Below are 14367 nucleotides of genomic sequence, written 5' to 3'. Positions count from 1 at the left end.
AAATTAAATATAACATAGAAACAATATGAACATTACTTTATAATCTATATTTTTATTTAGAGATGCACTGGATTATATAAAATTACACTGAATACTGGATATCGGATATCCGATAGGACGATTATCCGGTCGAATATTAAATATTTTCCTGATATCGGGTAAAAATGTTCTAAAATTAAAAAAAAAAGAGAAAGCAAAGAAGAAACAGTGATTATAATTACTGACTGTGGAACAGAGTTCTTTGTTATACGATTTCAACATTGCTTAGTAAACAAAGATCGAAATTAATAAAGTTTTTATGATGGACAATATTAGTTTATCATTTTTTGGTGATAATTTATTTTGATTATCGGCATAAATCAACATAACTATGTAAAATTAAAACTATGCAAGAAATTTAAGTGAACAAAAAAATAGAATTCTGCATCAGTGAAGTAAACTGTGAATATAAAATTTCACACAGTTTTCAGGTGTGGATATATTATCAAACACAATTTCAGCTGTGGATATATTGCTGGATACTAATGATATTCAGATAGTAAAAAGTACCGGATAATATCGGATATTTTTCGGATATTCGGTGCATCCCTAATTTTCATGCTAAAATTCACTGATAACTTAATATCAATTACATTTTAAAATAACCTCGCAAAAATTGATAACTAATGATTGATGAACATTATTATTTAATTCTATTATATTAGAGCAGCGGAGTAAACTGCTGTTACTTCTGTTCAGTCATGATTAACAGTAAAATGTAAAGATTTATAAAGGTGAAATGTACATGTCTAACGTATAAAAAGAGTTTACTTGTCAAAAAACCACATTGCAGAAAGTCTAAACTTTGCAATAGTGATTAATTGTTGTTGATCAATGTGTTGGACTTTGTGACATGTAATGCTTTAAATACTAGACTTGCTATGCAAGATAAATATTGAGATACTATTGTAAATTGAGAAAATTAAATTTACAGAAATATAACAAATGTACAGATGTATGTTGTATGTATGTACGTGTGCAGATATAGGTGGTAGAATGTATGTCTTGCCTATAATCTACTTAGTTGTGAGACCGGAAAAAAATTTTATCAAGAAGAACTGCGATAAAATTGTTTGTCATATTTTTTATTAACCATGACAATCTTTTTCTTTAGTAATGAAGAATATATAAAGAAAGAATCGTTAGCTACTCATTTTGTTTTAAATAGCTCTCTGCTGGTGCAATATTTTTTTATCATTTTATAAGTAGTTGTGTGAAAAAAAAATAATGAACATAATTTTGAGAAAGACTATATAGAATTTCCCTGCATATGAGAGCACATTTTTATTATAAATATGTACAGGCATATCGTATAAACAGAAGAAATACATAATGTAACTATGATTTTTAAATATTTTTTTCAGACAAATTCTACAAAATTAATTAAAATAATTCGAATACTGCTACAGTGATGCGAATGAACTTCTATAATTCTTTTTTACATGCATTAGAGCATACATCGTGATGGAATAACAGGATTAAATGCACATTCAAAAGTAATATATTATTAGAAATTATATATTTATGGACATGTAATTTCCAATTATGTATTCTTATACATTATTCAATTATTTTATTAAATATTCGTGGTCTGGGGCAATTTGTCAACACGTTGGGAATTTCTCTCTCACTTAAAAAGTGATATTTATATCTTAGAAATTTTGTATATTTTTATTAAAATATATGTACGCGCTAGTGTATATACATACACACATGCACATGCGCCATTTTTAAAAATTAGGATATTTATGCTTACATAATTGAGAAGTAAATAAGACAATATGTTAAAAATAGATATAAGTTGCGTTTTACGAGATATTTTATAAGCAGCAGAGACAATGTATTCACCATTAGGTTGCACTATAGCTTAATAGAATACAGATAACAAATTTTTATTGTAAATCTTTATCATTTAGAGCTAGTATACAATTTAACTAAAGAAAAAAAAAAAGTTACGTTTTCTATGTTTAATTATTTTTTAGAAGTAAAAATAAATTTTACTCGTATATCTTCGCTTTTAATATAGCCATATTCATTATAGAATCTATAGAAGATAATTATTGCTTTTTACTGTATATTTCACACATTTGAAATTTCTTTAAATTGATTTCTTTTTTAATTCTCTTATAAATTTTACTTGTGTCTACTATGATTAGATGGCATCTAACATAATGCTTACTGTACAAAAGATATTTTAAATTAAGTGATTCTGCAAAATGTTATCTTTCAAGAGAAAATTTAAATAAAGTTGGGGGGGGGGGGGCAGATTTATAAAACTTGATATACATAAATACATAAAAATAACATGATATTAATTGTGAAAGTACATGCTATATTTACAAGAAAATTTACAATTGGCATTTTAACAGTTTGTCTTGTTTCGTTTACAGTTTATTGGATTTTGTATTCATGAAGAAACTGCATTTTCAATATTACAAGAATCGAGAAACGAAGCAATATGTTTCAGTAAAATGCGGGCTTTATCATTCTCACACATCCAATTGTACACGGACAAATCTTGCGCGTCTGTGATAATATCCTCCAATATGATTTTAAGTGCTCGCAAATCAAACAAACAATGATTATGTCCGAAATAATACTTATTGAAACTTATGACTTGACTCTTTTTTATCATAGCATGTAAACGATTCTTAGCAATAAACAATATAAATTCCAGAAACTGTTTATAGTCCATGCCATAAGAGGTTTTTAGCATCAATTGGCAATGTTCATTCCAATTCTTCATATCCTTGCAGTCGTCAACTTCTTTCATCACAGATCTTAATTCCTTTTTTAATGTACACCACGCATTCGTGATATTACAGCCATTAATCCAATTGTGATTAACAGAAATTGTATCTTCCTATACAAAAGATTATATATATATAATCATTTACCATTAATATCAACAATTTAAATTCGTCTTTTGCAAAATTCTATAACTATTTACCAAATTCCAAACTTGATGATGCCATCCAGATGGCACAAATATAATCTCCCCTGCTTCTTGAATTACATCGAAACATTTTAACTTTTTACTATCGTACATTTTATATTTTGTATGATCGTTGAGTTCTTCTGAAACCACATCATACACCAATTGCCCATAAAGATCACGAAGGTGATCTTCCTCGTGTGGGGGAAAGAGCAACCATCTCTTTCTTCCGACAATATTTGCAGACCAGCTATACGAAGTAAAAACATCCGCGTGCAATGGAGTCCTGAACATTAGTGTATATATACATATATACACACACATATATAGCAACAGTTAAATCAGTCTATGGAATAATAAACGATAATTGAGATACAGAAATAAATAAGAATATTAAGCCAGAGAACAATCTTGACCAAAATAATACTTCTTACAACAAATTATTTACAGATTTTAAGACGCCAGTAGCAAATTGATGATTTAATTTAATTTGGGGGAATTAAGTTACAAATTATGTAAATAAAATTATAGCATCGAAAATATATCATATTTACCAAGTCTCTTTTGGTCCCATGTATACAAACATGTAATCGTCATTTAGTTCAGGGTGAGCATTGTAATATTCATTTAACCAGTCTGATACAAAATACTGAGGTACTTCGTACATTGGGATATCGGAGAAGCTTCTTACACAATGCCAATCTTTCAAATACAACAATGGCATTGATTTATCATAACAGCTCCGTTTGTAATCAACCCAATATTCCAAATAATTCTCCATAAGCATATTATTCTTGAATTGTGAATTGTAAAACTTTCTATTACAATCAGCAACTGGGACAATGGAATGTCCTAAGAAATAGAGATTATATTAATAATTTATACAATGCAATTCTTTCCTCCCTTTATTTTGCACATACCAAACAGTTTGCGGAGTGCCTCGAAATTAGGTGCACCATTCAGTACCCATTCATGCTTGCATGGCCAGTCCTCAGTTGCTTGAAAACTGATTACGCACGGTTTGTTACATATTAAATACTTAGTGAAGAAATCATTGTACGTCATCGTCGAGTCGATTCGCTCGATCGTAGTGGTAACGCAAACATCCTCGTTTGGATATGAGTCACTGTTGATCTCAATGAGCGTTGACATGATCGAAATTCGACCTTCATTGTTCGGTCTAACGCAGAATCATCGCGTTAAATTGATAAAGATATTTATTTCAGTGCCGCTGTCAAGGACATACCAAGACGCGAGTTAGCGAATAAATAATCTCTATAATTTTTTGTGTCCTTTTTTCACTTGTGATAAAAATCTCATATCAAATCGATATGTGTAAGAATAATTTTAAATAGGTACAATTATCTAGAAAAAACTACAGCGATTTTAATCGATCTTTAACAGTGGATAACAATCGTCAATGGTCGTTTCACAGTGTATTCATACCTTCCTTCTTCTTCTTCAGGCTTTAAATTTCCGACAATTTCCTGTCAGAGTCACAGTGTATATGCTTCTTATACCTCGATTCAATCTGAAACTCGAAAGCGTATATGCCTGAAACGGAACGCAGCCTCTATTCTTGCCAATCTTGTCGTCAGTGCTTGACTGACAATTATAAAATTTCAAATTCTAAACAATTTTAAAATTTACATTAAAAAAAAAAGTTCCAAAAAATTATATTTAAAAAATTCTAATAAAAATTTTTGCTTGAAATAAATATTGCATTCCATGACTGAAATGTCTATATTTCGCGTTACACACATATCAGTCATGTTATTTTACGTTCTAAAAATCTAAAATCAATATTTCTTTTTTATTCGCGTATGTTTTTACATTTCCACGTTTTATAACATATTATGACGAAATAGTTTATACAGGTTTATATAACAAGTTTTTAGAGCGGAAAAGATGATTCACCAGGAGGAAGCAGAGAATTATACAAGTATATATCACCAGTCCCGCTGTCTCGCTCGCTCTCGTAATACGTAGTTTCCGCAGCTCGAAAATGGACGTTGGTGCCGCTAGTGGGAAGCATTAACAGGAAAAAGGCCGTATGGCCGCTCTCAGGTTCTTTCTGATATCACACACACACACACACACACACACGTATAAAGCCTGTTCTACAATAGGATCGCAAGTCGTAAGCCGTAAGAAATTACCCCGGATCTCAAATAGAGTTTTGTTTTAAGCCTTAAGCCATAAGGATTAGACGATAATCGCATGACACATAGAAAAACGTAAGGCCGTAAACGTAATCAGTAAGCGAATTGACCAATCACAGTTGAGAACGTAAGTGGCCGCCGCTGCGTTCTCAACTGTGATTGGTCAATTCGCTTACTGATTACGTTTACGACCTTTCGTTTTCTATGTGCGCCATGAGTTTAATCGATGTTCATTGGCTACCGTGTCACATTTTGCCGCGCGGCAAGCGTTTCCGCGTCCAGTGTGCTGGAGCCATAATAGAATAGACTTGTTGCACGTTCCTCTACCCCCACCATTGCTCATAGGCTCACCTTTCACGTCACTTTCACTTTTTTTAGGCAGACTTCTGTTCTATACAATTCTATACCCTGTTCGGAATCACGGGTTTGATTTGACTACGCCGCCGTATATCATCAAGCGTCATACGCGTTCACCAAGTATTGTATTGATAATCAGTACTACCCAGTATTATCTAGGTGTAAACTGGAGTATAGCGAAGGAGTGCGGTCGAACATAATTTTACTTAAGCATGAAGTCGCATCCGGTGTTTTCTGTAAACATGATGTAAAAGTTACGCGTGGTTTACAATCGTCGTGTCACAACTGTCATTTATATGTATAAATAGAACGAGTGCTAATTATTTATTTGATTGACACCTGTTAATCTTCAACAGGATAAGCGTAATAACGCTTTATATTGTTCCCTCAATTATAATGATATATCGGCTACCGAAGAGACGTTTCGTGAGAAGCAGGTACTCGCCTCAATTAAAATTACATGTATGTACAGGCACTCTTTGTCTGTAGGAGTTAATTCCTTTTTTTTGCCTAGAATTTTTTTGCCTTACATTAACTCTTTAAAACAATGTAAAGAGTATGCTAGAGAAAGAAATATGTTCACAAATTTTTATTTTATGTAAAGAATTAGAAGCTTTGATCCGTTGTCCGATTTCTAAGGTGAAGCTGTTAGTTCTGTTCATATCATCTTTTAGATATACAAGTAAAAAGTGATAATAAAGATATATCTAAAAAATTTGTATACTCTTAAATGTCTATTATATATTATTTCTATATAATGTATATTGTTACAAAAATATATTGTTATTTTTAATTAAAATGTAATACTTAATATATGTAATAATAATTGTTGTACTTATCAGATGAAAATATAGCAAATAATGTAAATTACATAAATTTCATACTCACAGAAATATTAAACAAAGATTATTTATTATATATAATACAATATATATTTATATTTATAAATATAATTCTTGAATTATACTTTCTTATAATTATTTTTTATCTTATATGAACTAAACATAATTTACATATTAATTTAACATAATAACAATAAAACAATTTCTTATAACAAGTTTGTGGAATTAAGTTTGATCGAAGAAACGACTCGCAACGAGAAAATACTCTTAAAAAAACTGTAACTGCACTAATACAGTCAGGATGTTGATGTACCTATTAGTGGCAATAGTACCAATCGTCATGGTTGAGATTTGGTATATGGGAATGTAAGTTACTTTACCATAATTGTACCTCTGTAAACAATGTTGTATTCCTTTTGTTTATATAACTTTGCATTGTAATGTAGCTTGCAAGCTTATTCAAAACAAGAAAATGTAAAATCGATTTATTTCTCTTTGTTGGCTAAAATTTATGTCGACTGGATTCTTTAAGTGCAATTGTGTTGTGTCTATTGTGGTAATACCCTGTATGGCATCCTGCAGTTATTCTTGTTAGCCATAAATTATTAATCATCATGAGCTAATTGTGGCATGATATAACAGAACTAAACGCAGAAAAATGTTTTATCAGGAGACATTGTTTGTTATTTTTATAAACAGCATCTTATATTTCATCTTATATTTCCTAATTTATTAAACAGCAGTGGCGTAGTAAGGAAAAAACAGTCCATTCTAGGTTCTATCTTAGCAATAATGTATTAATTTAACAGTACTTTTTTGTTACAAGCAAAAATTTCGATTAAAGATTTATTTGTAGGTAAATAAAAAAAATTATCTCAAATAAAAGACAAAGATGAGCCACTGAAATAACATATGACATTTTGTTAAAGACAAGTATAATATATAAACACAAATTTTTAATTCTAAGCTCGAGCGTTTAACTTACAAGATTCATTATTAGCTTGCCTTTCATCGAATACTGCCATATTTTTTGGTAAAATAAGAAAACTGTTTTTTTTTTTACTGTCAATGCACTCTTTTCTTCTCCAAATGATTTGTCTTAAGCTGATATTCATAGTTGAATCTTATATTTGAGATTTATTGTCTTAAGTATAGTCATAAACTAATCAGAGAGCTGTATATTAGCATCTTAAGACATTACTTAAGATTGTCTTAAGATAGGAATGGACTATGAGTGCCGCTGTTATTAAAAAAAAAAAGATGAAAAGTTTTTAGTTTACTTAAAATGTAGACATTATTGTTTATTTTTATATATAATTTACGAAAACGTATGTGGAAGTGAAGGTGCAAAGTCTGCAGTAGTTTTATTGCTATAATCAATAGTATAGTAAAGAAGTCATAAGAGACGAGGAGGGAGAGACCATCCCGGGTGCAGCCTTTCTCTACTACGCCCCTGCTAAACACTGTGTTTGTTTCCTAATTTAAGAATATGAAAAGAACTTTAATCTTTAAACAGCTTTATAAATTAGTCAGTTATTGTGAATGGCCGCATTCAGTGCAGAACGTTTATTTTGCAACTATTGGCAGTTTTCGTCGTGCCAATTAAATTATACTTTCAAATTCAGAGAAGTAGTTTTGTCGTAGCGAGAAAAAAAACTAATTCTAACATTTTGACAATTGTAAAATATTATGTATGACCATGAACATGGTCAGTGAGTTGGAATAGAAATGTAAATATAATAATTCATATAATACATGTTGTCGGTACTGGAATATAACCTTATCCGAGAATGGATTGAAATGGATTAAAATGGATTCAAATTTTCAGAAATACGGATTCATGAATGTTAAAATGAATCCTTTTCAATCCGAATACGTTTTTATTCATTTATAGGAATTGCATGGAGCATATCTGTATACTTTTCAATCCGAATACGTTTTTATTCATTTATAGGAATTGCATGGAGCATATCTATATACTTTTCAATCATAAAATAATATTAGCTTTTTCAGTGCGTTTGTGACCATAGTGAATACTGTTCAATTCATAGTTTTGAATAGGAAACGCAGTTTTTCAGTTGTATCCAATTGAATTTAATTGAATCCAATTGAATTCAACTGAATCCACAAAATAGTATTCGCTATTTAAAATACGAATTCGAATAGACAAAATCCAATCCATTCTCGGATACTGGGTTCTCAAATCAAAATATCTTTCAATAAATATACAATTGTAAGTCAAGAGATATATTTCCTAATATAGGAAAATTTACTGGATTCGTTTGGAATTTGGGAGTCAAGAAGAAGATATCAATTTTTGGAATTATTTTTTATTTAAATATAATTATTTGTATTTTACATTTCATAAAGATTGGTATAAAAAGCGAATTAATACAAATTAGTATAGATTTATAAAATTAAAAAAAATTTTACTAAATATATACACAATTTAAACAAATGTAAACATAAATAAAGTAGAGTGAAGTAAAAGTGAATGTAAAACTGATAGAATAATAAAATATGAATTTTGTGTAATAAAAATTAATGAAACATGTGTTTGTAGTGTTTGTACTTACAATTAATTAAAGAAGGCATAATTTTCTTTACATGAATTTGTAGATGTAATATTATGCGTATAACGTAATCGAATAATTACATAAGTATTAGAGATTTAGTTAATACTAATTATATGTTGCAAACATCAAGAGATAAGATATTATGTCTTGTGTGTCATAAGTGTATCTGAATTATAAACACGTAAAAGAATATAATGTTCTGTGACTGCTATGAACATAATAAGGTATATTATTATATAATATATATAATTTATTTTGCATATATATTTAGTTGCGATTTAAAAATAAATTTCTTGTATTTAAATAAAAGTTTTTTATCTCTTAAACGTAATATGTATTTAATCATAAGAGCTTTTATATGCATATGTGTATCTAATTTTTGACAGCTACTACATCCATTATTATATCTTTATTAATTTTTTATCATTGTTAATTTCTGTTTTATTATTTTATTTTTTGTTACGTTTTAATGCCATTGTCCTGTGTTTTTGGCAAATGCAAACTGCTTTAGTAGCTGTAACGTCGCAAAATTAATAATTTTTAATTATAGTTAATTTATAATTAATTAATGATATCTAATTACATATGAAAAATTCGTTTTAGAACTCTTCAATCAATCTGAAGTCAATCTTCTCTCTCGATGTCATCATTTGTTATAATTCTGTAATTTTAAATATATATATCTTTGTAATACAGTTTTTTTGTACAAATTAAATTTTTGATAACAATTTTAGTTATTTAAAAGATATTGCTTTATTAATCATTAATTATACAAAAACAAATACATAATTTTCAGTTAAAGGGAAGTTAGTTTTATAATTAGCAAAGAATGTGCATCTTAAAAGACTTCAGGTGATTTTAGAACAGCCTGCGCATTTTGAAATTTTCTTACTATGTATATATCTTATTATTTTTAATTTTTAATACTATGATATTAAATCTAAACATTTAATATCGTAATTAATTGCACCAATGATAATAGACAAAAGCCTTGCTAAATTATTTAGCAATTGTTTATACAGTTGTATAATGTATGTACATGTACACACATACGCGCGCTCTGTATATATACAGTGTGTTCCATGAGACTTCTCCAATCATGCACAGGAAAATAGATAGGATTGAAATAAACACAAAAGTCCTATACGGTTTAGCGATATTCATAATAATCGAAATATTAATTTTATATATATTACACATATAAACGTTACAGATGCTTAACTTGGACTATGAGAACCTCTGTATTGATATACCTTATTATATTTGGGTTTCTACCAATAATTTTTCATTATTCTTATACTCTTCAAAAAAAGATACTTTTTTTAAATTTTGGTAAGTAATTAATTAATTAAATCTAAATAATATTACAAATTAGTAATCTTAACTCTTGTAAGTTTTGTGAATTAAATTTTAAATAGATATATATATATATATATATAATATTGAAATAAGCTCATATTCTCTTATTTCAAAATATGAAATTATAGTCTGTGTATATTAAAACAATATATCATTGCAATTTATTCTAGTACATTGGCCACTTAAAGTAGAGTTTTCCAATCCAAAATTGATTGGGCTGGAAGGCGCTAGAAATTTTTATTTACATACTGATCAGCAAGTAAAAATAGGTGCATGGTGAGTAATTACACATAATCTTATGAAATTTGTAACTTATTAAAGTGCTTATTATATTTTAATATAATAGTACATATTGTATTGTATTAAACGATAGTTCTTCTGCAGGCAGATATTACCACGGTCTTTATTAAATAATTCCATTCCTGCGACAGACGAAGCTTATGAAGCAGTTTTAAGTAATGCTGAGCTACCTGTATTTTTGTACATGCATGGAAACAGTGGTAATAGAGCAAGTTCGCATAGACTCGAACTTTATAAGCTTTTCCAAGATCTAGATTATCATGTTATATGTTTTGATTACAGAAGTAAGTATCAAAAACATGCAATTACTTTTAGAATAAAATTGATAAAAGTACTGTTTATGTTTTACATTTAAAACTAAAATTTTACTAAATTCTCTCATCGATTTAGGCTATGGGGATAGCGATGTAGTAGAACTCTCTGAAGAAGGTGTAGTTATGGATAGTAAATATGTTCTTGAATGGGTGATGAAAAAAGTTAATGATTCAGCTCCAGTTTATGTTTGGGGTCATTCTTTAGGAACTGGGTAATTGCTTTTAAATAATCTTTACAATACAAATTGAAATATTTAGCTTATAATTATAACTTTTTACTTGATATTAGAGTTTCTACACATGTGTTAGCTCTGCTAGCAGCTGAAAATATACAACCAACAGGATTATTTTTGGAAGCACCCTTCAATAACATACAAGACGAATTAACAGAGCATCCATTTGCACAGGTATATTAATTATTATTTATTTAGATAAAAATTATACTATTTCCAATAAATGTAAATTAATTTTTACACGTTTTATACAGATATTCAAACACTTACCATGGTTCCATTGGATAGCTGTTGAACCATTTTATAAGAATAATTTGCGATTTGAATCTGACAAACATATTACTAATATTGATTGTCCTATTATGATATTACATGCTGAAGATGATGGTGTAATTCCAGTTTTCTTAGCAGAAAAGGTATGACTATAATATATTATTTACAGACTTTTGCTGTATATTTACTGTTATATAGATCAGATTCGTCCAAAATTTAGCTCGCGAATTTAGAACGCTTTTCTTTGTCTTCATCGTTTTATTAAGCGAGATAGAAAGAGAAGACAAAAAAATATAATGTTAGAATTCTGCCCAGTTATAGGTTGCTCTAGCCACTATAGCTTCCATCCCTTTTTGTTTTCTATCTAGTCCAATGAGACGATAAAGAAAGGAGAATGTTTAGCTTAAGGACAAGTCTGGTATAATTGTCAAAAAATTAATATCACAAAGTAATAGAAATTAATACAAGTGATTTTATGTTTCAGCTTTATCAAGCAGCATTAGATAGTTTTGGAAACAATACAAATCGTATTCAGATGATAAAAATAGATTCGTCCTATGGGCTTGGACATAAATATATTTGTAGATACAAGGAATTACCTAGTATAATTAAGTAAGTTATTAACAAATTTCTAAAATAAATGCAATTCATTTTTCTATATTACGAAAGTTAATATTGGGATCTGTAGAATTGTATTATTTATCATGCTTAATATCATAATGTTTATTATATTTTCAGGACATTTGTCGTTAAAGCACATGGAAATCTGACTGAATAATTGTATTTAGATTAGAAAATGAAATTGTAAATTATTTCATAGATTATGATATAATGTAAATTATATATGTTATAAAAAATCCATAGTCAAGGATTATTTTATTTATTCAAAAAATGCGTTTATAGGATGAGCATTCTAGTAAATGATAAAGTATTTAAAGAACACATTTTTAATATTTTTGTGATTTTTCTTTTGGTTCTTAAAAAATCTTTGTGATAACAAAATTTTGTCTTTCAAATATTATATTTGTTAAAAATTTTATATTTTTAATGTTTTATAATTACATGTACAATGTAAGAGAAACTATGACATCAAATTGTGCATTCCATTTTTTGTGTATGAAGTTTATTTTAACTTAATGTAAAATATATTTAGATAGATTATTTAGATAAACTTTTTAAATGTGGTATTGTATGAAATAATATATTTGTCTCACATATTCACAGTCTCTTATGTCGTGAAGAAATTATATAAAAATGTGCAAAAATTTTCTGTTAAATAAATAGAAATACATTAATAGTATTATAAGTGAATAATATGTTATTGTAACATTGCAATACTAAGGAGATTATTTCATTTAAACATGCTCTCGAAGAACAAAAAGTAATTATTTACATAGACCTTAATTGTTTACACCGAGCATTTAGTATGCAAACTAACCAATAACTTTCTATTGAATTATTTTTATTTCAGCAATGCAAATGCACACGATATAATAATAATATTTATAGTAATATTTAATTAATCATCTAAATACATATTGTACCAACTTAGTACACCATTTAATTAAATGCATTATCGAAATTAAGATAATTTAATAGAAAGTTACTAGTTAGTATGCATATCAAGTGCTCAGTGTACAATAAACAACTGGAACATATATAAGCTATGTATTCAACTTTGTCAGGAACAGCTACCGTTTTATCAATATTTATCACATTACAATTTTTTCTTATTTCAAACATCTAGAACAAGACAGGCGCGCGCTTTTTATTTCTCAACTTTTTCGATTGAATACGATCAAAAACACGATTTTATTTAACATAAACGTGCACATATACGATATACATTACATAGAAGTAGCCAAAATATTTAAAAAAATTGTATTTAAATACGAAATAATATTACAAATATTTGAAAAAGTATTAATGAAATATTTCCTCTATTTTCACTATTTTTATCTAATTTGACTAGATTATAGGAAAAGTTTTGTTTGCCAATTTTTCATGTGTGAGCTTGTTTCACTGAAAATCATTTTTACAATTTAAGTTACTAATTTTCTGTTTTTATATTTCTCAATCCTTATTAAATTTATTATGGACAGGGTTGGGCATGTATTTAAAATACTTTTATTTAAAACAGTTTTTAGTACATGGAAGTATTATGTATTTAAAATTGAATGGTTGAAAGCTTTATGTATTTCATAATTTAAATAATGTCAATCTTATAATTTAAAATACAAAATACTTTCAATCTTTTATTCTAAATATATAAAATATGTGACATCAAGACATTTAGGAGTCCAAGAATACTAATTTAAAAAAAGTTGTGAAAAAAACAAGTATCAAGAATTAATATGGTAAAAAATAGAAATTCATATTTAATAAGATCCCATAAGAATTAACATGTTAATTTTTATGTTAATTCTCTTTACAATACTTGCAATACTTGCAAATGGTTTTCAATATCCGAACAACTGTGATAAGATGTTTCATATGTTAATGAGCATTTCGGTACAAATGTAATTAAAGATGACGTTGATGGAATATTCAAAATCATTGTCGTTGATGGAATTTCCGACGAAGTTGAGAGTGATTCGTACTTGATGGATGAAGACATATAGCTTGTAGAGACATCTTCTGAATTGCGATTTATGAAAAAGATATTCTGATTATATTTGCCTACAATATACCATTTCAGGCGATATCTGAATTCAAATCCTGATAGGTGATCTTTGTAGTCCATAGTCCTTATATGTATAGATAAAAAAGTTTTCTAGCACGTCCTGTTGAAGACGTCTTGTCAAAATATATTGGAACTTTTGTGGATATTTACTTAAGATAACCATATAAGGTGCGGTCGAGTTGCCACTACAAATGCTTTGAAGCGTTTCTTGATTGGTCAATTTGTAAAATTCTTTCTTTTGATTGGTCAATCAAACGCTTCAAAGTATTCGTAGTGGCAACTCGACCGCAGCCA

The 14367-nt window shown here is 28.2% G+C and overlaps 2 protein-coding genes across 10 annotated transcripts; one reads left to right on the top strand and one right to left on the bottom strand.

Annotated features, from left to right (window-relative positions):
• Positions 1-2350: 2350 nt before the first annotated feature.
• On the bottom strand, positions 2351-4915 carry JMJD4 (jumonji domain containing 4). 8 transcript variants are annotated; one of them, XM_018541796.1, is made up of 6 exons: positions 4892-4915; positions 4421-4505; positions 3895-4339; positions 3529-3826; positions 2990-3260; positions 2351-2902 (listed from the first exon to the last, which is right to left on the bottom strand). In XM_018541796.1, exons 3-6 carry the CDS (start codon positions 4124-4126, stop codon positions 2447-2449), a joined length of 1257 nt encoding a protein of 418 aa, XP_018397298.1. In that variant the 5' UTR covers positions 4127-4339; positions 4421-4505; positions 4892-4915; the 3' UTR covers positions 2351-2446. The 8 variants fall into 8 exon arrangements, with proteins under 8 accessions (XP_018397298.1, XP_018397296.1, XP_018397297.1 ...); XM_018541794.1 differs by lacking the exon at positions 4892-4915 and adding an exon at positions 4850-4873; XM_018541795.1 differs by lacking the exon at positions 4892-4915 and adding an exon at positions 4736-4765.
• A 670-nt stretch (positions 4916-5585) lies between these two features.
• Positions 5586-12168, top strand: LOC108775434 (monoacylglycerol lipase ABHD12). 2 transcript variants are annotated; one of them, XM_018541803.1, is made up of 9 exons: positions 5586-5930; positions 10125-10243; positions 10441-10546; positions 10655-10854; positions 10961-11096; positions 11174-11291; positions 11372-11533; positions 11875-12002; positions 12129-12168. In XM_018541803.1, exons 1-9 carry the CDS (start codon positions 5890-5892, stop codon positions 12166-12168), a joined length of 1050 nt encoding a protein of 349 aa, XP_018397305.1. In that variant the 5' UTR covers positions 5586-5889. The 2 variants fall into 2 exon arrangements, with proteins under 2 accessions (XP_018397305.1, XP_018397304.1); XM_018541802.1 differs by lacking the exon at positions 5586-5930 and adding an exon at positions 6637-6701.
• The last annotated feature ends 2199 nt before the right edge of the window (positions 12169-14367 follow it).

This window comes from Cyphomyrmex costatus, unplaced genomic scaffold (assembly GCF_001594065.2).
Source record: "Cyphomyrmex costatus isolate MS0001 unplaced genomic scaffold, Ccosl1.0 scaffold30, whole genome shotgun sequence".
In the NCBI taxonomy this organism is placed as follows: Eukaryota; Metazoa; Arthropoda; class Insecta; order Hymenoptera; family Formicidae; genus Cyphomyrmex; species Cyphomyrmex costatus.
This window is presented reverse-complemented; position numbering and strand designations above follow the sequence as displayed.